This window comes from Anser anser (assembly GCF_964211835.1).
Source record: "Anser anser genome assembly, chromosome: 7".
NCBI classification, from domain to species: Eukaryota; Metazoa; Chordata; class Aves; order Anseriformes; family Anatidae; genus Anser; species Anser anser.
Window position 1 is genome coordinate 4776838 of NC_139727.1, and position 21818 is coordinate 4798655.

General features: G+C 36.6%; 2 protein-coding genes across 4 annotated transcripts in view; one reads left to right on the forward strand and one right to left on the reverse strand.

The window, feature by feature from the left end:
* Nucleotides 1-1304, reverse strand: part of LOC310902311 (uncharacterized protein) — a gene marked incomplete at its 5' end in the record, with an annotated part of 35686 nt that extends 34382 nt beyond the window's left edge. Inside the window, one exon of the mRNA XM_083843667.1 lies at nt 1268-1304. Within this exon, the coding sequence (XP_083699793.1) occupies nt 1268-1304 (37 nt within the window). The remainder of the gene's footprint in view (nt 1-1267) is intronic.
* ADK (adenosine kinase) overlaps nt 1-21818 on the forward strand; it is a 293147-nt gene that overhangs the window by 201430 nt on the left and 69899 nt on the right. For all 3 annotated transcript variants that reach the window (XM_083845222.1, XM_083845221.1, XM_083845223.1), the window contains exon 7: nt 14244-14414. In XM_083845222.1, coding sequence (XP_083701348.1) covers nt 14244-14414 — 171 coding nt within the window. The remainder of the gene's footprint in view (nt 1-14243; nt 14415-21818) is intronic.

The window sequence follows — 21818 nt, forward strand, 5'->3', positions numbered from 1 at the left end:
TTGGTGGAGACATAGCTGTTATTTTGTTGATCACATCCATTGGGATTTGACGACGTCCATCTTGCCATTTTATTCCTAAAAACTGTATCTCTCGTGCAGGTCCTTTAATTTTATTTTGTTTTATGGCAAAACCGGCCTTCAGAGGATTTGGACTATTTTCTTCCCTTTCTCGAAAACTTTCCTCTGCTGTGTCACCCCACACAATGATGTCATCAATGTACTGCAGATGGTCAGGATCTTCTCCCTGCTCCAGCGCAGACTGGATCAGTCCATGGCAAATGGTAGTGTGTTTCCACCCCTGGGGCAGCCGATTCTAAGTATATTGGACTCCCCTCCAAGTGAAAGCAAACTGTGGCCTGCACTGTGCTGCTAGAGGGATGGAGAAAAATGTATTAGCGATATCAATTGTGGCATACCACTTGGCTGCCTTTGATTCCAGTTCATACTGGAGTTCTAGCATGTCCGGCGCTGCAGCACTCAGTGGTGGCGTGACTTCGTTCAGGCCACAATAGTCCACTGTTAGTCTCCACTCACCATTAGACTTTCGCACTGGCCATATGGGACTATTAAAAGGTGAATGAGTCTTGCTGATCACTCCTTGGCTCTCCAGTTGACGAATTAGCTTATGGATGGGAATCAGGGAGTCTTGGTTGGTGCGATATTGCCGCTGGTGCATAGTTGTGGTAGTGATTGGCACTTGCTGTTCTTCGACTCTCAGCAACCCCACAACAGAAGGGTCCTCTGAGAGACCAGGAAAGGTAGACAACTGTTTAATGTCCTCTGTCTCCAAGGCACCTATGCCAAAAGCCCAGCGGAACCCTTTTGGGTCCTTGAAATATCCTCTTCTAAGATAGTCTGTGCCAAGGATGCATGGAGCATCCGGGCCAGTCACAATATGGTGCTTTTGCCACTTATTCCCAGTTAGACTCACTTCAGCCTCCAATACAGTTAACTGCTGGGATCCCCCCGTCACACCATAAATACAGATGGGCTCTGGCCCTTTATAGCTTGATGGCATTAGATTACATTGTGCACTGGTGTCTACTAAAGCCTTATTCTTCTGTGTGTCTGACGTGCCAGACCATCGAATCCACACAGTCCAATAAACTCGATTGTCCCTTTCCTCCCCCTGGCTGGAGGCAGGGCCCCTCTAGTCCTGGTCAGAATCTTCGTTTCTGTGTTTAAAGGACTGCCTGCTGGAAGTTGGAGCAGCAAACTTTTCAGAGAACCCCTTTTTCCCGATTGTTTTCTTTTGCAACTCACGTACCCAAGCCTCTAGGGTCGCGGTAGATTTTCCATCCCATTTTCTCATGTCCTCTCCATGGGCACGTAGGTAAAACCACAGGGTGGCACAGGGTGTGTACCCACCATATCGTCTTCCTTGCATGGATGAACTCTTACCCCTAATAGCTGAGACACTGGTTTGTACAGGTGGGAGGAAAATAAATTCTCTTTAAGTTGGTGGACCTCTTCAGAAAGTTTCTCCAAAGAATTCTCTTTTAGTTGGTGGTCACTGGTTCGTTCAGGTGGGGAGGAAAATAATCTCTCTTCAAGTTTGTGGACCTTTTCAGAAAGTTTCTCCAAAGTATTCTCTTTTAGTTGATGGATGCTTTCAGGTATCAACCAGGACATGCATTTACACAGTTCATTTGCAAAATATATGCATTTTTTGGTGTGGTTTTCAAGGTAAAATATCTAATTGCCTACATAAATGTTACAGGTATTTGCAGTGCTTGGATGCTCAGAAATAATCTCTTAGAAGCTCGTAAAACATTGGAGTATATGTGCTTTTTCCACACAGTATGTATTTTTCAAATACCGTACATCTGCTGTACCGTAGACTCCTAGAATAATTCAGGCTTGAATGGACCACTGGAGGTTTATTAGAGTGACTTCAAAGGTGGACAGCTGACATGTTCTGTTGTTTTGAATAGTTCTGAGGATATTCTAATGTTTGACCCTCTACTGTGATTTTTTTTTTCCTGTGTGAAACTTCTTCAGATGTTACAAACTCACTGGAGTTTCAGAAATAGTTTGTTTGAATTAATTAATTTCTAACACAAATTTTTAAGAACATGTTAACTCCTGTACATCTCTTAATTTCTTAATTTCCCTGTACACTTCAACATGTAAAGAACAAGCAACTTGAGTTAAACAAGACTAAGTACTTTTAGGACTAACAAACAGAAGAGATGTATGTTCAAAGGGTTATACTGGTCTTCTCAAAACAGAATTGCTATGTTGGAATTATCCCCTTGAATGTATCTTTGTGACCATTAAATAACAGTTTTGGAAGCTTAAGTGAGTCCAAAGAAGTCATCAATTACCAATGATATTCTGAATCGTTATTTGTATTCTGCTTTGTGGTACTTAATCTGTAAATTCATTTGAAACTATAGATTCTCATTTATATGACAGTTTATGAAATCCATTTGTCTGTCATACATTAAGTGGAAAATACTGCCCATATGCTTCCATGGTTGCAGAAAAAAAAAGGTATAACATTATACAGTGTTTTTAAATTCAGCAGCATGTGATCTTACTGTTAGAAATCGCAGCATGATGTATATTCATCTCTCTCTATATATGTGATACATATATATGTACACATATATATGGGGCAGTTCTTTTCAATATCTTTATCAGTGATCTGGACGATGGGATTGAGTGCACCCTCAGTTTGCTGGCAGACAACACCACGAAGGGCATCAGGGTGCTGGAGCTTGTTCAAAGAAGGACAATGAAGCTGGTGAACAGTGTAGAGAACAAGTCTTATGAGAAGCGGCTGAGGGAGCTTGCATTTTTTAGCCTGGAGAAAAGGAGAGTCAGGGGAGAGATCTTATCACATGTCTCCTCTCCAATTACTTTCAAGGAGTCTATAGCAAGGTGGGGATCGATCTCTTCTAAGCACTAAGTGATAAGACAAGAGGAAATGGCCTCAAGTTACGCCAAAGGAGGTTTCAGTTGGATATTGGGAAAAATTTCATCACTGAAAGGGTTGTGAGGCATTGGAACATGCTGCCCAGGGAAGTAGTTGAGTCACCATCCCTAGAGGTATTCAAAAAGTGTGTCGATGTGGTGCTTAGAGACATGGTTTAGCGGTAAACTTGGCACAGGTGAATGGTTGGACTTGATGATTTTGGAGGTCTTTTCCAACTTAAGTGATTCTATGATTCTGTGTAGATATATGATGTACACGTACCTCATTCAGTATGTCTAGAATTTCATTATGCCAGACATTTGTGGTTTTAACAGAATATCTGTGATATGCAACTGTTCCTATCAGAAGTTGTAAGGTACATGACCATTTAGTACTAAACAAATTGCAACATTTGCAGAACGGACCTGTACCCCATTGAACTTGGATACCTATTGATGAAGACTGCATGGGATTGATATGTTTCTAAGGTGGCTAAAGAGGTATTGCCAGAGGCCACGCATTCTTAGTGAACAAATAGGTCTTTGCTGACTGGCTTTTAGAGGTTTCCTGTTCTCAAAATCATTTTACTTGAAAACTCAGAGATGTTTTGCATCAAGAAAGGTTGGTTCTCTGCCATAATTTGACCACTTAACTTGATCTTTTATGGCTTTAAAATTGTTTTTAGAAATATTACACAAATGGGAAAAAAATTCTGCAATACATTTCCTGTATTTGTAGTCTGATTTTCTGCGGTGGCCAAGGAAAGTGACAGGAGTGGAGTTATTTTCAAGTAGAGAAGTACTGAAAATAGCAGAAAATTAAAACTTATCCGGAGCATTCAAACATCTTGGATAGCAGTATAAATTGAAGCCCCTACTGAAATATGCTACTCCCACATTAATGTGACATGACAAAAAATAGTGTCTTAGCAGAGGAGTTCTCCCAATGTTGTAAGATCTGAGAGTAAAAGACAAACGCTGCTCTCCCTGGTTGCAGTAGTGGTCCTGCTATTAAGAAATGGTTTCTGAGGTGTGAACTAATGAGCTCATTAGAAACAGAAACTTCATATAAGTGTTATTTGGCTCGAATAAGCTAATAGTTAGAGATATTCCCCCCCACCTTTGAATGTGAAGAAAGAACTCATTCAGACTGTAATAATTAATGCTAAGCACTTGCATAACACTTTGTGTTCAAAGTGTTCTACAGACAGTTATTACCCAAATTAATTTAAGTGAAAATATCTTCATTTAGAGTTTAGTAACCATCCATGTTTCAACTTTATTTCTTAATAATTATTAGCATTAGCATAGGTCCTGACCCTCATTTATTTGTGTGTTCAGAAACAAAGCCATTCAGGAGTCTCTGCATAATGAAAATTAAAAGCCCAAGCAATAACATTAACGTTCTTTTAAATAATTAATTTTAATGTGTGAAAGTGTGAGCAATAAATGTTTTATTGTAAATCCTGATGTGGTAATTAATCCAAGTGATTAGGACTTAATTGCATGTTCCTAGTAAATATTATATTTGCTGTGAAAGAAGGTTTTTTTGGAGTTCTGATTCTGGAGCTAGACTTGAGAAAAGAGTGGTAGTTAAAAGGAAATGTTCATGCACTTATATTTAAAATTGGTAAGTTGGAAATTAAAATACATCCTTTATTATTTTAACAATTGCTTTTTTAGTTCTTCTGAGCATTTTATTTTACTATGCACTTAATTTTTTGCCATAATGTTGCTTACACATTAAATATATCACAAGGGTATGCAAGCTGTTAAAATAAGCTAGCAAATACCTTTTGGAGCCAGGGAAGGTATTTGTTTTATTAATCATTTACTCCTTAATTTGGAAACAGCAAAAGCCCTGTTATTCGATAAAGCTTGTCATTAGTTTCATACAATGAGTAAGTCTTCCTGTAAAAGATGATAGTTCCATGTGTGCTGGTTGTGAGTTGAGTAGCCATATTACACAGCAAGTGAGTTCAGATCTCCACTGAAACTTCAGAGCTGTTCTGGATTTTCACTGACACAATTTATGGAGTTTGTATCCTTCGTTGTACTCTGTTGTTTTCCCCAGCAAAATGACATTTTATAAATACATTATATGCATCTGTGGTTCTATATAGAGCTCTGTTTTGCCCATTGAGAATCTGCTCTACTTAAAGGACTCACTTAAAGGATGACTTAGCCTTTGAATTGTACAATAAGTTTCTGAAATCATTTGTTACCTCTTGATCCTTTTTTTCCTTCTTCGTACCTACTGTGCAGCAGTATCCGTGTAGTCTTTCTGATGATATGATCTTTGTTAGTGAAATAATATGCTCTTTCTTTGGGGCTCTTAAAATATGTTCTAACAATAATGGTAATGACTTTGATTAATATTTAATCCCCGTGCTGCTATGTTCTTATAATTTACAAGATCTCAAAGGTGGCTGGGGGGAGGGAAGAAAGGTTTCTGCCTAAGTGTTTCAGTATGAGAGTACTTAGGGAAAAGCATGACTCTTTTTTAATCTTGTATGTGTTTTCTAACCTGAATTTAGGTAAAACCTTTCATAACATGGGCATGTTGTTGATGGAAACTCATAAGGTATAGAAGTCATGCTGGAGTTAGCTTATTTTTCATAGCATTTTACTCATTCCTGTATTTGTTTATATTGCATAACAGTCATCATTCCTCTGAATCATCTGGGAATGCGAACACGGAGGGCACAGACGCAGTAGTGTATGCTGGTACAGAGCCGGAAGTGGCTGAGGAGTTTTTTCCTTTTTTATTAGCAGGGGAGCTAAAATTTGTAAATACAGCAGCGCAAGCCCGGATTCGTTTCGCCCTCCACTCCAGAAGTCACAATATTGGTGCGCAGTGTCACATATCATGTATCCAAAAAGTCTCTTGCATGTTATACAGCAGAAGAATTGTTATGGTTTTCAGCCCAAGGAACATTAAAGACAAAATTCTTCAGGAAGCAATACTAATGCACAAGCTTTGAACAGTTCTCCCCAAGACTTTCTGCATTTTTACAAGATCTTTGGATACCCAGTGATAGTGATTATCTACTAATACAGCCATGGTCAGCCACTGTTTCAGTCTTTGACTGTTTTACCTGTACTTATAAAATAAACCATTGTGCTGATACAGCACATTTGATTAAAAAGGTGCTCATATTTTTTCTCTTCTTGTTCAAGGCTATTTGAATAAGCTAGAAATAGACCGTTTTATGTTTGTTTGTAGAGCTCTCAAATTGAGGATTAACTGTCTAGAGAATTAGAAACTCTATGCATTTGTAGTTACGTAGATTCTCTTAATTTACTAATATACTGTAAATATTATGTACACACCAAACTTGAGTGAATTCAACATATGGTTGATGTTTACATAATTAATGAGATGCCAAATTACATTAATGTAACTAGCCATATACATAAAAAGCAAATGTTGCACAATCATCAAGAGCCTAAATTAACCATACCTTATTCTTTACGTCCTGAAATGCTGCTTTGCCAGGATAGGAATTTTGTTCGAAACTGTGGAAATTAAGTTTGAAAATCAATTATCTCAATGTTCCAAACATCATAAATAATATAATTGCCAATGTTAAGATTTCTGGTTATTGTTTCATTAAACAATAATTGGTATATCTGATCTTACTTTCTGGTCTAAAAACGTTATATGTTTTGTTGGTTTGTTTGTTTTATAGATCGGTTAGGCAATGCTAATTTTAATGAAGAATTGTTTTAGAAGGATGAAAGGTGAAAGAGTTTCTCTCTTTAGTCAACAATTTAATTAATGTTTTGAGATGCATTGCTTTCTTGGTAAAGATTCAGTTGTTTTTCAACGAAGAAAATGTGTAGCAAAATGTTTTGAGGGTACTAAGAAGAAAAGTGCCTTGCTCTTGAGCATAGCTTGTTTGATTTGCAGCTTATATTTTATTAATGGTAATACCCTGTACTTTATAATACCTTTCAACATAGAATTTCAATCATTTCAGTAATGTTAAGTAATTAAACCTCCCACTGGTTCTGCCAATGGAGGTGTATTTATCATTATAACTATTTTGCAAGTGGGCAAACAGAGGCAAAAAAGGCCGAGTTACTTAATCAAAGCAATAATAAAAATCAGGCTTCTGTCTCTCAGATGATGTTTCATTAATAGTTCACTCCAAAATTTGTTATAAATTAAGTATGAATAAAAACAGAGATCTTACTCCTTGAGCTTAATAAACACACACAAAACTCTGTGCTGAACTGTGGAAACAGTACAGAGATCTTTTGCTTCCTCACAGAGGGGCAGACTTCAGGGAGCTATGTCTGACCATCATCTTAAGATCTTAATTCACGTTGCCAATATGAGCTTAAGTATCTTTGGAGTTTCCAGGGAAATAGGAGATTTTTTTTATTTGGGATGACATTTCCCTTCACCAAAACTAGGTATATTACTGCTCTCTCACACGTGTATACGTCTACACCTCATTGTTTAAGTTTTCATCCGTACATTCTGCAAGTATACGTCTTACAAATAAAGTCACACAATTATTTTGTCCTAAATATGACTTGGTGGAACTTCCTGGGGAATGCGTAGTTTAATCGATAGTATTCAGAACAGAAAAAGAAGTCCGAATTACTTAAAATTAAAAAGAAATTGCTAGTATATATGTAAAATAATTATTTTTTTTAACATACAATGCCAAATATTGGAGTTTTTCTGCTACTGTTGTAATCTGATAGATACTAATATGGCAGCAATCAGAGTTCACTTCAGCAACAAAGAAGCTGTTCAAATCTGAAAGCAATCCTCTCCTTCTGACATGTTGGCACCATCATAGAGGAAAATGTCACGGTCAATATAAGCACATTTACTGACAGTTAGGTTTTTTCCTATGTTACTGAAAACTGTTTGAAACTTGGCTTTTATCAAAAACAGAAACACTGGCCACTCAGAATGATAAAACAATAGTTTACAGCTTAGTCATTTTCCAGTTATAAAGCAATACTTTCATAAAAATAAACAATGCATACAGGAACAAGCCAAAACAATTACTCAGAGAAATTGTTGCATTCTTGCTGTCCTTGCTTTCTGATTTAAAACAACTGTCTCCAGTAGGAACTGGACAAAGAGCAGCGGGGTTTGTTTCATTAGGTAACTACTTGCTGATCAAGATAAAATATAGTTTGAAAATGTAGTTGAAACCACGTAGGTGCTTACTAAATTCCTAAATAACCTATTACATGAAGAACAGGTACACAGATTAAAATGACTTCCATATATTTCACAGACTGGACGTTTCCCAAATTATACAGAGCTTTTGTCCTTCCTAGAGGAAGTAAAAAAATGACTTATAGAACAAGCACTTTCATTAGTAAAATTTATGGTGTTTATCTGATTTGTGTAGTGGTGTTTGTTGTTGTTGTTGTTGTTATATCTGGAGTTTTTTAGTGTCAGGAGGATTTTAATATCTATATCATTTCGTACTCTTCTGTCATACCTCAGGAAGGAAAGTACTTGAATGATTTCAGGCAGTTGCAAGTATAAATGCTCAAAAGTCAGGTGAAGAGGTAAGGGGTCCAGTAAGCCTGATAATCTGGCAGTGCTGCGTGTACAAAGTAGAGTAGCCAGATAGTTTGGTGTTACAGATGCAGTTCTCTATATTGTTCTCTGCTCTTTTAAACTCCCAGAAGTACTAAGATGAAGAACTTTTGCTCTAACTTTCCAGGAAGATTCCTTCTGTTTCCTGTTCTGAAGGGAGATGATTTCTTTGTCGGTCTCACAGTGGGTGGGATGTGAACTACACCCAATCTGTGCTCCATGCACTTCAGAGGCTAGAAGACATGGGTCTCTCACGTAGAAACCTTGTGTAAGTGGTTCTCTCTAGAGCAGTGACCCAGTGATTCATTCTCCATCCCAAAAATTGCCGTGTGTTGCGTCTTCACTCCTTCCAGGCTCTGATAGCTCTGCCGGGCTGCAGCAGACAAAACTGATGGCGGAGCAGAGGAGAAGTCTCCTCTGCCCAAGTGCATGGCTTAAAGTTCTCTTTGTGTACAGAATATGGGAAATGTAACCAAATCCAAAGCTCTGACTTGGTTACATCTGCAGTTTAGCAGAGCACGTTCTTTTGGCACCTGAGCAGTCTCGCTGATTTTGCTGGAACTGCCAGAATACTTAAGTTGGATGATTTCTGTAGGGCTTTACTGAATCACGGTATTTATCAGCACTGTCACTGCGGAACTGTCAAACTTTTAATGTGCCTGAAAAATTCCAGCCTTTAGATGGATGAGGTTGTGATGTCATCATTTTTATGTAAATACGTGCCATAAAATAATTTTGGATTAAATGATGTGTTCCTTTCATGTTGGCAGAATATAATTCATCTTTAATGGCAACAGACTGTTGTATATGTGTATCTGAAAGTTAAATATTTTGATTCACACTTATGATGTATTGATTTTACATTGTTACCAAATGGTATTTCAAAATCAGTTCAAAATGCCATAGTTCAAAATCTAGTCACTCATAAAGTTATTTTCTTGTAAACCACCCTGAAAGTGGGGGTGGTTAAGAGAGGGTAAGAGGTACAAAGAGAAGGCAAATGGAAGGATTTCAGAGGGTGATAGGTTTGAGAGCAATCTTATTTTTTATCATCTCTACGTGTTCTTATGCAAACATTGCTTCTGTGGTATTAAACAATAGTAAATCCAGAAATGCAAAGCTGTTTGTTATCATCTCACTCTGGATTTGTCTAAACGTATACTAGAGTCACAGTTTTCAGTTTTTGGCTTTAAGGAAGTATTCATTGGTTTAAAAAAGAAAAAAAAAAGAAGAAAAAAAACCACCTTGATCCTCATTGTGCAAACATTTACATGTATGTAATGCAGATGAATTCAGTGTGAGTACATTTTTTCATGTGAACAAATAATGGCAAGACTGCTCAGTTTGGACAGAACACCTTATTCAGTATTACTTTCACCAAAGCCAGAGTAGTTCTGGCTTCATGAGATACTTCAGCACTCTGATTCTGTGCTGCTGACACTTCTGACACCCTTCATTTGCTGCACTCACATCTGCTAGTGCTAGTGCTACATGAGCATAGTGTAGGTCAGAAGAAACCTTTGGGGTTTGCATGTGATAAAAATGAGAGAGATGCAAAGACACGTCGTTTATGCATAAACCCACCAAATCCTTTCAAAAACACTAGTAACTATTAAAAAGAAGATATGATCATAAAAGACTGTCCTATACTCACAGTACCTGGGTACGATTTAAAAAGGTGCATCAAAGAATTCCTGAGTATTGCAAAAGCAAGACAATGTCATATTCTCTCTTGACTTTGTCTACTGCTGTCATGCACATCTTAATGTTGAATTTTAAAAGCTCTTAAGTTATAACCAAGCTACTGTATCTCCTGTAACCATGTGTCTGCAATAACAAATGTGTTTTACTTATTTTTTCCTTTTTATTTCTCTTTTTCCCACCAAAGGACTGTATTTAAACAGAAATACTTGCTACAATGAATGAGAAAAGTATTTTTGTATTTCGTGTGTTTATACATACAAACATACATATAAATAATTCAGTATATCATCCTATTTTCCTGATGTATATAATAGTTCAGCTTTGCTCTTTTCTGCTTTTTTGTGGTACAATGGTACCTTCCTCCTGCCATAGAGAAGAGGCTTGTTACAGTTTGAGCAGCAGAAAATAGTGGCACATCTTGAAGCAGTAGCATCTGGTATTCTCAGCCTCAATCAGTGCGTGCCAAAGGAATACTGTGTGCTGCAAATATGTCTGATAGCCTTTAATGTTTAATAGGTTTTTGTAGTACGATATTGCTCTCTTTCACTTTCTTTTGACTGCACTGCCTAATTATCATGTACTTGTATGTACTGCATTCTTTCACAAACATAAATACATGCACAGTAATTTAATTTCTGATACAAATGCCAGCTAACTTTCCCAGGCTATTGGAATTTCTGTATATTAAGCAATTTAACAAAAATGCTTGTAAGCAATTGACTCATATTTTGCTTACAAGCATTTTTGTTACTATTTTAATAATCCTTTGGTTTTGAGGGTAAAAAGGTTCCCAAAACCCTCAGGAGTAAGCAGAGGTGTGTAGATGGGTATAGAATATTTTTGATCATCCTCTTAATCTTCATGTTAGTGGGAATAGAACTTCTTTGTGAACTACAAAGTCTTCTAGATTAGTGGTCTTCGTCTTGTGTTTTGGGAGACTTGGAACTGTCAGTAAAGAATCCACAAATGTGGAGGAGAGAGAGGTGAGATCACATGTACTACTCTACTACTACACATGTACCAAGGAAAATCTCCAAATTAGTACTGCTATTTAGAAGGAGGAAAAAAAAAAAACAAAAACAAAAAACAAACGAAGAAGAAGAGCTTAAGAAATCAAAGGTGTAAACCCAACCTATAGTCCTCCAACTCCTAAATTGTCCTTATTTGACATAAGAAAACCTTACCGTCCTGTCCCAGAAGTGACACATGGAAATACTTATTCTCACACTCAAAGCTAGTGTTGGCTAACAGTTAATTTCTGGACTAGGTGGGAGCAGTTGACTTGCACATTCCTTTTTATACATTTGGCTGGACAAAAGGCAGTGGCAGCTGCAAGAATACGAAGGCTGTGGTTCTGAGGAAGATATGGAGTGACATTTTTTTTGTTGTGAATCTCAGTGAGGCATAAGAAAACCTGTTTATTTTGGAGGAGTTCATTCCTGTTCAAAATTGTAGCATGCTGCAGTAGAGTGGTCTGTGGCTTATCTAGTTTTAGTTCAAACAACAAAAGCTGGGTTCATGTAACAGTAATGCTGGCCATAGCTGTAACTGGAGTTCCACTGAAAATAGAGTCAAACTCCATTTAAATACTTTCAGGGGACGAGGGGAATATCTAATTTGCTTTCTTTAAACCAAGATCTGTTCAGTTCACACTTTATACATTTTCTTCCTGCTTTATTAATTCCATTGTGTGAATTGTACTGCTACAACTTTTTTGTTGTATTTCTACAACTTTTATTTGCAAAGAACTGTTATACTTGGCAAAGTTGTAGTGAGTTCTCACATATACAACTCTTAATTTCTGTATTTTAATATCAAATAACTATTTAAATAAAAATATAAAATGAAAAGTTCATGGAAGACTGAAATTAAATGGCAGAAATGAGCTTTAGGAAACCCCAAAGACAGAGTTGTAGCTTTGAGAGAGTTCTAGCCCTCTACTTTGCAGGATCTGAAAAAGCAAGCTCTACTATCTGCATCTCAGTACTTGTTGCCTTTCCAAAGGAAAATGGAGTTGGATGCAGGCCTGAGTTAGATCTCACGGGGATAGTGTTCTGTACCTTAAATTACAATCAGATGTATTTTAGTCCAGATGAAGTTTTCGGTCTAAAATTGGTAAGAAGCCTAATTATTTGACCAGGTTACTATTTACACAGACCACTGTATAGCAATCTGTGATTTATCCACAGCTGGCAACATGTTAACCTTGAAAGGTTTTTATTTTGTGTTTGGAACAGTATTTAAATATCCAACTCTGTTCATTAAATGAAAAACTAAAAGATAGTAGAGATTGCTATGGAGACAAGATGTTATATAAACTGTTCGTTTTAATTCTTCAGAATGTAAAAATAGCAAAGAAACTTGGATGTTTACAGGCTTCCAGTCGTTCAAGGTACTGAGTAACTCCACAAGATGCAAAGCATTCTTATGCACTTTGGACTTTTATTGTCTTGCAAAATCTGGGCATGATTCGCTACAAGCAATCCTGCATTCACTAGACTGGAAAGCATGGGGTAGGGAGAAATAAACAGGAGACTTTCTAAGTAGTCTTTAACCTATAGACTTTTTATTATGCTATTTTTCCAGCAGTACGATGCCTGAGATGATCAGTTAGCTGAAGTAGACAGGAGAAAAATATAGATATGCTATGATCCAAAGACAAAATAATATGGATAAAACCTGGAAAATACAATTGTTTCCCTGTTGTACCTTTTAGAGTGGCAGTGTTACAGATAGAACTGAAATGGGGTTTTATTTGTGTGTCCCCCCCAAAAAGATTGTTGTCTTCTGTGCCTTACAGATTTTCTCTGGCCTTAAATTTAACCCTTGCTGCTCTTGCTTGAAAATGATTGTTATTCAGTGAGTTTTGAGAACAGTTCATAAAACTGCTTTTAGAATCATAGAAATAGAACACATGATGTTTGTTTAATTAGTGTAAAGACCAAGCCATTGTCTAATTAATAGATTAGTGAAACTAGGGAATCTTTACATAACGCCTGGAATACATGCAGAAAAACATTGCCTATCGGGGTTTGAGGTAAGCGTGTGCAAGGCTAAATTCAAACTGGCAACCTTGAACTGTTCTGCGTATGGGGTTGAAATCACCATTCACAATTTCATAGACAAATTCAGTTCTGTTCATTCTCTGTTTCATTTTTTGATTCTTTGTATTTATCTGTGATAACACTGAGCTTGGGGAAGAAGAGATCTTGAAAAATCATTTCCCTAGGTCTGTTAGCAACCAAGAACTTTATTATTAAAGAATGAAGGACAATACTCTTGGGGAGGTGATAAACTATATTGTTACATTTTTAAAAGATGTGGTATAATGGAAAAGAATTATCTTTAGCGTAAAGATCGTAGCTGAATGTCCCATTGAGACTGTGGAGTCCACCTCTGCGTCGGCTGAGGGGCAAGAAATGCAGGTCTGCTCAGTTCTGATAGCTGACAGCATCACAGTCGCCCTTCCTGTTTGCACCTGCATCCCTTTACAAAGTCTGTGGTCGTAGGCAAATAGGCAGAAATGTGAAAACCCATAGGGTTTTCTAGTAGGACAATTACAACTACTACAATGACACCATACTCAACAGACTTGTTAAAAACAAGGTAGTAATTTCTCAGGCAAGGGATTTCATTCATCTCCTAGCTGTGTGTAAGCCATCTTATTGGACATTGGAATTAAGCAGTGCAGTCTTATTGACTGTTGTTCTATAAAGGGCCATTTAGAATTATAATGTAGCACCTTTTAAAATACAAACACTAGTCTTGGCTGCCATGGAAAAGGAAACAACATACAGTGCAGAAGTAGTGGGTTATGTTTAATTTTAGAGCGTTGTCATTCTCAGCATATGCAGATTCTTTGTCACTTCTGTAATTTCTTAATGGAAAGGCAGCTTTTAGCCATAGTTTTTTGTTTGTTTGTATATCTGTGCATATATATGACAGAAAAGTTGGGTTGGAGAGACCTTACAGAAGCAGCATACTTAATGTGGTTCGTGATTTGAAACTATTAAAAATCATTTGTATGTTTGGATGTTTGCAGGGATTCTTCCTGACAGTTTCACCAGAAGCAGTATTAAAAGTGGCTACTCAGGCTTCTGCAAACAACAAGATCTTCAGCTTGAATCTTTCTGCACCGTTTATTAGCCAGTTCTACAAAGAGCCTATGATGAAAGTCATGCCCTACGTTGACGTCCTTTTTGGAAATGAGACGGTGAGTCTTAAAAAGTATTTGCATCTCTTGCACCTGCTTGTTTGTGTCTAGAAGCCTGCTTTTTGGTTTTCCTTTACATAGAGAGAGAAAGTCACCATCTGAGGTGTCAGTAGAGAATGAAATCCGCAGTCACTGGACTGTGAAATTTCAGTTGATGTCAAATGTGTAACTTGACCTGTCAGAGGTTTGCAACTTGCTTGTTTTAGTGTGGCAACACATGAACAAGTTACTCTAGATTAAAAGAGGAAATGTCCAACACATTGGCCGTTTCCTAATAGCTGCCTGTATGCATGATGTGCTCACCCAGCAGTTAAATCTCTGTTGGAAGAAAAAAATATGAAGGGCCACTGCAGAGCTGCTGAAGTGCTGCAACTTGTTTCCATACGCATACTCCTATTCTTGATACCATTTTCGGTGATGAAGTAGAATCTTTGGGGAGAAGTGGTAGGAGAAAGCTAAAAAACATTTAATTGGTTTAGAAGGCTCTCATTGATTTTTATGGTAGATAGACTGGTGGTGCATCTAAGGAAGGCTTATCTTTGCTATGCAACAGTTGGGAAACAGATTGCATGAAATTCTGCCTGGAAGTCCCTGGTAATAGACCAGCAGAATTCAGATTTCACTCATTGTAGTGCTATCACTTTTTGATTTTTTCCACTTCAGAAAGTGCTTTTAAATATTAGTTTGCTCGGCACAAAATGGTTAAGTAGATAAATAAATCTTTGAAAGTGTGATATACCTAAATGAAGTGTTGGCATGTCTCTCAAGATTACTACGTTAGTACTGGAAAATTATGGAAAAGTTACTCATTCCTGTTAGTGGTTATTCCTGATTGTGACACAGAGTTCCACCAACACAAATCAATTTTTACACAGTTTCTGCATCTACCAGTTAGGGCCTAGCATTATTACAAATACAGTACCTAAAGAAGTATTTTTAAAATGGAGAATATGGTAATGTGTTTAGATGCAGTAGGATAAGAAAAAAAAAATAACTGTAGCTAGCAATATAGAAGTGGTGTTTTCTGGACATTTTGCTGCTATTGCCAATTTTTGCTTTAATTCTTTTGCAATACAGTCCTTACAAAGATGCTACTGAGCATTTGGATTTCATAGTAGCGTATTCTAAAGAAAAAAAAAGTCAGGTCTCACAAATTAGGTAGACCAAGTCTAGTCAATATTTGGGTGGAAGAGGTTCAGAGTAACTTCGGGGATTAAATATTGCTGGTCTTCTATATAGATATTGTCCCATTGACCTATTAGGAGAATTCATATCACAGGAGTTCATAAGGTACTGTTTCTCAGAAGATAAAACATAGATTGGTACTACTTGTATATTTGCATGCTTTGTAAGCAATAGTCCACTATACTGGCAACATTCCAGTTTTGGAAATTATATTCAGTCTACCTTAATTTCCCCTGCCATTTGAGTTTGCTATGGTATTTTTCACCTGCTGTCATAAAATACTGTGTAGGATTGTTGTGCATATTAAAGTGTGAAATATTCCCTGAATTTTCTTTGTATAATTTCTGAAGCGTCCTGTTGTCTTTCAGGGTAAAAGACACTATTTAAGCTTAAGTGACCATCCTTAGACTTGTCTGTACCATATGTAAACACTCCGGAGTACCAGCCTTTCATGGTATACTTTTCCTATCAGTTAAAACCCTGGTCATCTTTTAGTCTCTGTTTTCCACTATATAAGCTGGACATTGCTACTTTTGAGATGTTGAAATGATATTCACAGTGGTTTATTCTCTTGTCATTCTGTGTGACTTGAAACCACACTCTTGGCACAGTATATTTCCAATTTATAGTAGCTGCTGTATCTTGTGATTGTCAGTCTTCCTGCTCTCTGCATATGGTTTGTGGTAAAGAATAGTTATAAAACTCAAGAGAAGCGTACTCTGACATGTTCTGCATTCTGGTAGCTTCCTTCTTTGTTTATTGTTCCTATATTTATTTCATCTGCAAGTACATTCAGGACTTTGTGTTTATGTATGCCTTGATGGGGAATGAACCTCCCCAGCTAGTCAACACTAAAATTTTGCCCATTTACTGTGATTTCCTTTTGCTTTTTGCTATGTATTCCATCATTTTTGCAAGTTTAGTTAAATACTTAAAGTGAGTAAGTTAACATATAAGCAAGACATACTAAGTTGTGTCATTGCTTTTTATTAGTACAAACAATAGACTCAGACATGGTTTTTATTCTTCTTTATGTTTATCTTCACTCCACATTATAGACCAATACAATTTGATTGTTAATCACTGAGCTGTTTATTTTTTTTAGAGTAATATAAAAAACATCCAAGAACAGCAAAATTCCAAATTACTGCCATTCCTAAACTAAAAACAATTGGCGAAGTGATTTTAAATTACATCTTCTACTAAAAAATTTACATCTGAATGGAGATTGGTTATTTCAAGTTTCAGCCAGATGGTAATTAAAATGGGCAAGTTATAAACCTCTTGGAATAAATGTTCTAGTTCAGAATGTAAATGCCAGCATACCCTTAACTGCGATGGAGACATTGAATATCGTGATAACAACTCAATACATTTATCAGTTTCAGCATTAGCTCAATGACCGGTGGTGTTTTAATCATTGTTTTAAATCCCTTTTATGACTAGCCAAACATCTTGCCTTGGATTTTGATACTTATTAACTGTACTTCATGTAATAAATTTAGTACAGAACATTCAGAATAGGAATAATTACATGTTCATTGCTGCTAACCAATTAGGGCCATTCTGCAGTTATTATCTAGCAATACATGACTGGAGAACTTGATTATTGTCATTGCTTTTAATTTTTATTAAATTAAGTTTTTTTAATAGTGTCATTTTGCAAATGATTCTTAACAATAATACCTTCCAAGCTACCATAATCACTGGATAATTAACCTGCCAGGATTAAGCACACTCTACTTTGCCTCAGGATTCTTAACTCTCAAATAAGGTCAATTATCTCCTGATGATAACTGCTTTGTCACAAGTTGCTGCTTAATTCGTCTGTAGAAGCTCACCTTAGAATACATATTTTACAACTCAAAGAAACTTAAAGTAACTGAATGGTCAAAGGAGTGAAAGCCTTTAAAATTACATCCCTACATAAAATTGTGCAATGTTTCCTGTGCAGCAATTACCAGGCAAGTACAGGAGACAAAATTTGCATCTATTTCTTTTCTAGACCACTTTCTCAGTTAGGGCTAAAACTTACTGTCTCTGATGCACTTTGCAACAGGGTCAACCCAGAAAGCAACACTTCTGTCCTACTTTATTTTCATCAGAGAATCCATAGAGAAGTAAGTAATGGCCACAGGAACATGCACTCCTATTTCTAGTCTCCCCAAAAGATGTAAGTTACAGTAGCTTTTTTTCAGGGAAGGGACTTCTGGTGGGAAAGGTTCTGTGTTGTGGAATATGTAGCTGGGGATAGCAGTTTCTTTTTGTTGGAGTTCTTCAGAATTCAAGGGACTCTACAAAGCTTTCATATGATTCATCCCCACATATGGCAGTCATTCACAACTCAGAGAGGAATATTTATTAATGTATTGATGTGGTAAAGATATTCTGGGTTGTCTTCCTACGTGCAGTCAGGATACCACTGAGAAATTTTAAAATTTAGAAACTTCAGAATTACAGACGTGCTGAGCTCCTCATCTACTGCTTTACAATAAAACACATAACCAAGCAATATAGCTTGTACATAGTGTGCAACAATCAGTAAAAGTTAAGGAGGATATGGAGAATAGAAATCGTGGATTTTTTTAAGCAGTGGAATAAACAAAAATAATATCACAGATCTTGGAAATGAGATCTTCCTCTCTAGTGTAAAGAGTTGTAACTTCTAAACACACAGTCTCTGAACAAATTAATTACAGGAATGTAAACTGAATTCTGCAAAGACAGATGCTTCTGCTAGCTGTTTGGGAAATTGATGCTGGTGTGACAGCAAACGTGCTGAAAAGAGAGAAAGTTGTGTGCAAGACATCTGTTTTAGCAAGTGATGACAATAGCTTTAGTGATGATTCTGGAATTATGAATCCTGATCTTTAAAAAGATGGGGGCCTTTGTATGCAATAAGATATCAAACAGGTCTTGTCATCATTTCAGCTTATAATTACACTGAAATGGCACATTTTGTTTCATTAATTTAAAATGCTTTCAAGTGAGGTATCAAATACTAACATAAACATCCCCACAAATATATGTATTTTAAATAAAGTCTTTGTGAACCTTTATAAGCCTTTATAAAGGCAAGTCTCCTTAATGACATGGGAAATTCACTTTAATGGCTGATTAACAGTCACTAAAACTGATAAACTCTTTAAAACAGATAACAGTGGTTAACATTCTCCCAGTTTCATCTTGTAGTCTGTAGTTTTGTGCTTTCCTTAACTGTAGGAGTGAATGGATTTTTCTGGCATAAAACTGTTTTCAGCACTCTAGGATTTACACCTAAATGACAGTTTCCAAATAAATTAGTCTATTCCATATTTCATGTAACTTATAATGCATGTTTGTAAACAACTTTCACTGCACATACTTTAGTATATAACATTACAATATGATATTTGGGCAAAACTCAGTCCTGTCTATAAACTGTGCTGGATTATCACCTGGGACAGGATTGGTTTTGGAATCTGCCCACAGCTCACAAGAACAAGATGTAACAGCCTTTGTAAGGTAAACGAGCCGCATGGTGATTCTTTTTCAACTGGTGTGCATTCACAATGGTGTAATTGAATTGATCTGAATTTACACCAATCTAATTGCTACTGTTCATACACCTAGCAGATCATTTACCACGCGGACTGCATGCCTTTTCAAACTGGTGACGTGTCTGTTTCCAAGGAAATGATTAAGAGATGAGAGACGGGAGAAAATCAGGTGGCAGGTATAATTTGGTATGTGGAGGAAGGGAAATACAGTTTGACTTTTGATGAGTGAGGAAAGGGAAGCAAACGTTTCAATCTGTTCTTCCATATCAGGCAGAACCAAGGAGAGAGGAATATAGCAAAGAATGGCTGGTCGTGTCATAAATATCACAAAATTGTTTCTGTAATTAATTTCAAGTAAGCATTTACAATTATTTTTGAATGTTTGAAATTATCCAGTAGAAGGCAAACACTAAATTGTGTTTGGATTGAAACTATGCATCTCAAGGAGGCTCATTTTACTGAACAGTTAACTTGCATGCATTTAAAGAGCTCTTAAGATACCTTAATTCTTTAATTCTTCAGCTTTCAGAAACTGATGGATATTGAGGAGTTACTTTCAGCCAGTGGTTGTTTGTAAGCTATCTTCCTTGTGAATTCCACTTTTACATTCAGCTTCTAAATCATTTTCCATTCTGATTTAAGTTTTCAGAAGTATTATCTTAAATGAATTGAGTGTCAATGTTTTGCATTTCAATAAATATGTCAGTACTTTCCATTTCATTATGCTTTCAGAGGTTTTCAGAAACTTGCCCCACTGGTGAGGGTAATTATCTTCATTTCATAGTCTGAGTGAGACAGTGAGACTTGCACATTCCCTTATGGGGAGTTTGCAGTTCAGTTAAAAACCATAGTCAGATATTCCGACCCAGTTTATTAAATCCACATGGGAAAAAAAATTTGTAAGGAGACATCTCCTCTTCTGTTTTAGCAGGTAGAGTTTTTTAAGGTCAACTGCTGCTTGTGTTTGCTTTTCTAAACTGCTGTAAACAGATGGAGGTTTCTTTTTATAAATCCTACATTTGAGACTACTGCAAAGTCTTTGGAGGGAGTCTGAAAATTAAAAATTGTAATTTTGAACGGAGGAAAAATAAATAGCATTTTTCTTTGCTGTCTTTGTAGAATTTTGACACTTATTCCTGGTGTAGATACTTCATTTTCAATTATAGGAAAGCTATGGCATTGTAATATTGCTGCTTAATTCACAGAATTAAGTATGCCGGTACTTTCTCAGTATTGGAATATCTAATAAACTGTGGCCAATTGAAAAATTAGAAGGTCTCTAGTACAAGAGAGGTTGATAATGTCAGTGGCACGCTGTAAATATGTGCAGTGGGAAGGATGCTGAAACAGCCCAAGGCTATTTCAGCTGCAGACACTGAATCTGCTTCTCCCTCTCTTTTCCCCACCCCTTCCTTGTGAACTGCAGTGGCTCTCTAAGATGAAATGCTTTTAAATCATTTCCCAACCTTGCAGCCATCATTGATAAAAGCCCTGTTATTTGAAATGATATGAATCACTGTGGAGTTAATCATACCTTACACAACAACATATTTTGTTGTGATTCATTCTGTTTCAATTAATCATCTTATTTATCTACATTGTCTCAGCTGCTGCACTGAAATTCATGAGTAATAAGCAAGTAATTATTTTAGTGTAGTTTACCTAGTACATTATGAATGAAAGGAAAATTGAGAGCCAAGTATCTAAATTGATATTTAGTGCTGCTTTCAGCTAATGTCTACCTATTTAAGTAATTTAGGAATCCTGTCTCAAAAATGGCTTTCTTTTTTCCCGTTATGGAAAACAACCAGGTATTTAGAAGAGAAGCATGTACTTTACAACAGGCTTCACTTCTTCAAACCAGAAATATTTTCTGGTAGTCTCTCAGAATGCTTAGGGATATTTATCCTTCCTTATGCTATGCAGTGTTGAGACACTTGTAAGATTACGAATACTGTACAGAATGCAGATCAAGACCAAACACGTCCTGTGACAAGGGAAGGCAGATTTTACCATATTTCAGCAGCTTGTGTTTTACTGCCGATGACTGATAACCCTTTTCGCTTTGTAGCACTTCCCAGAGCATCTCATAACACTTCATAAACGTTAAAGCTCAGAATAAACCAAGATGGTGGGTGCGTAGTCTTGTCTCTGTTTTACAGGTGGACAGTTGAGAGGTTACATGACCAAGGTCATACAGCAAGTCAATAGTAGATCCAGGAACAAACAAAATAGAGTTCTAACTTTTTTCTTCTGATAGTGTCCTGAAATGTTGTCAGCTGCTGAATATATTTAGGAAAAAACTCACCTGTCCAAAGGAAAAGACTGCAGGATTTGGCTTTCAGTTTGTAGAGTACAATTAACACACACCTCTGAAAACCTTTTAAAGGGGAAATGCATGCATTTTCAATAATCACAATACCAGGGCAAAAAGCAAATATGTAATATAAGAGCTGCAAAAATAAAGATATGAATAAAATTTGGTAATACCATTGATAAGGAGTAGAAGAATAAAGACAGAAATGTTCATAAAAACTTCTTTAAATCAGTACCAATTCAAAACAGTTCAATTTCACAGGGATATTTGCAGATAACTTAGCAAGTAAAATATTTTTAATTTTGGTAAAAGACATTTGGATCCAAAATACTGGATTTTGTTTTCCAACCCATCTGAGGTCTG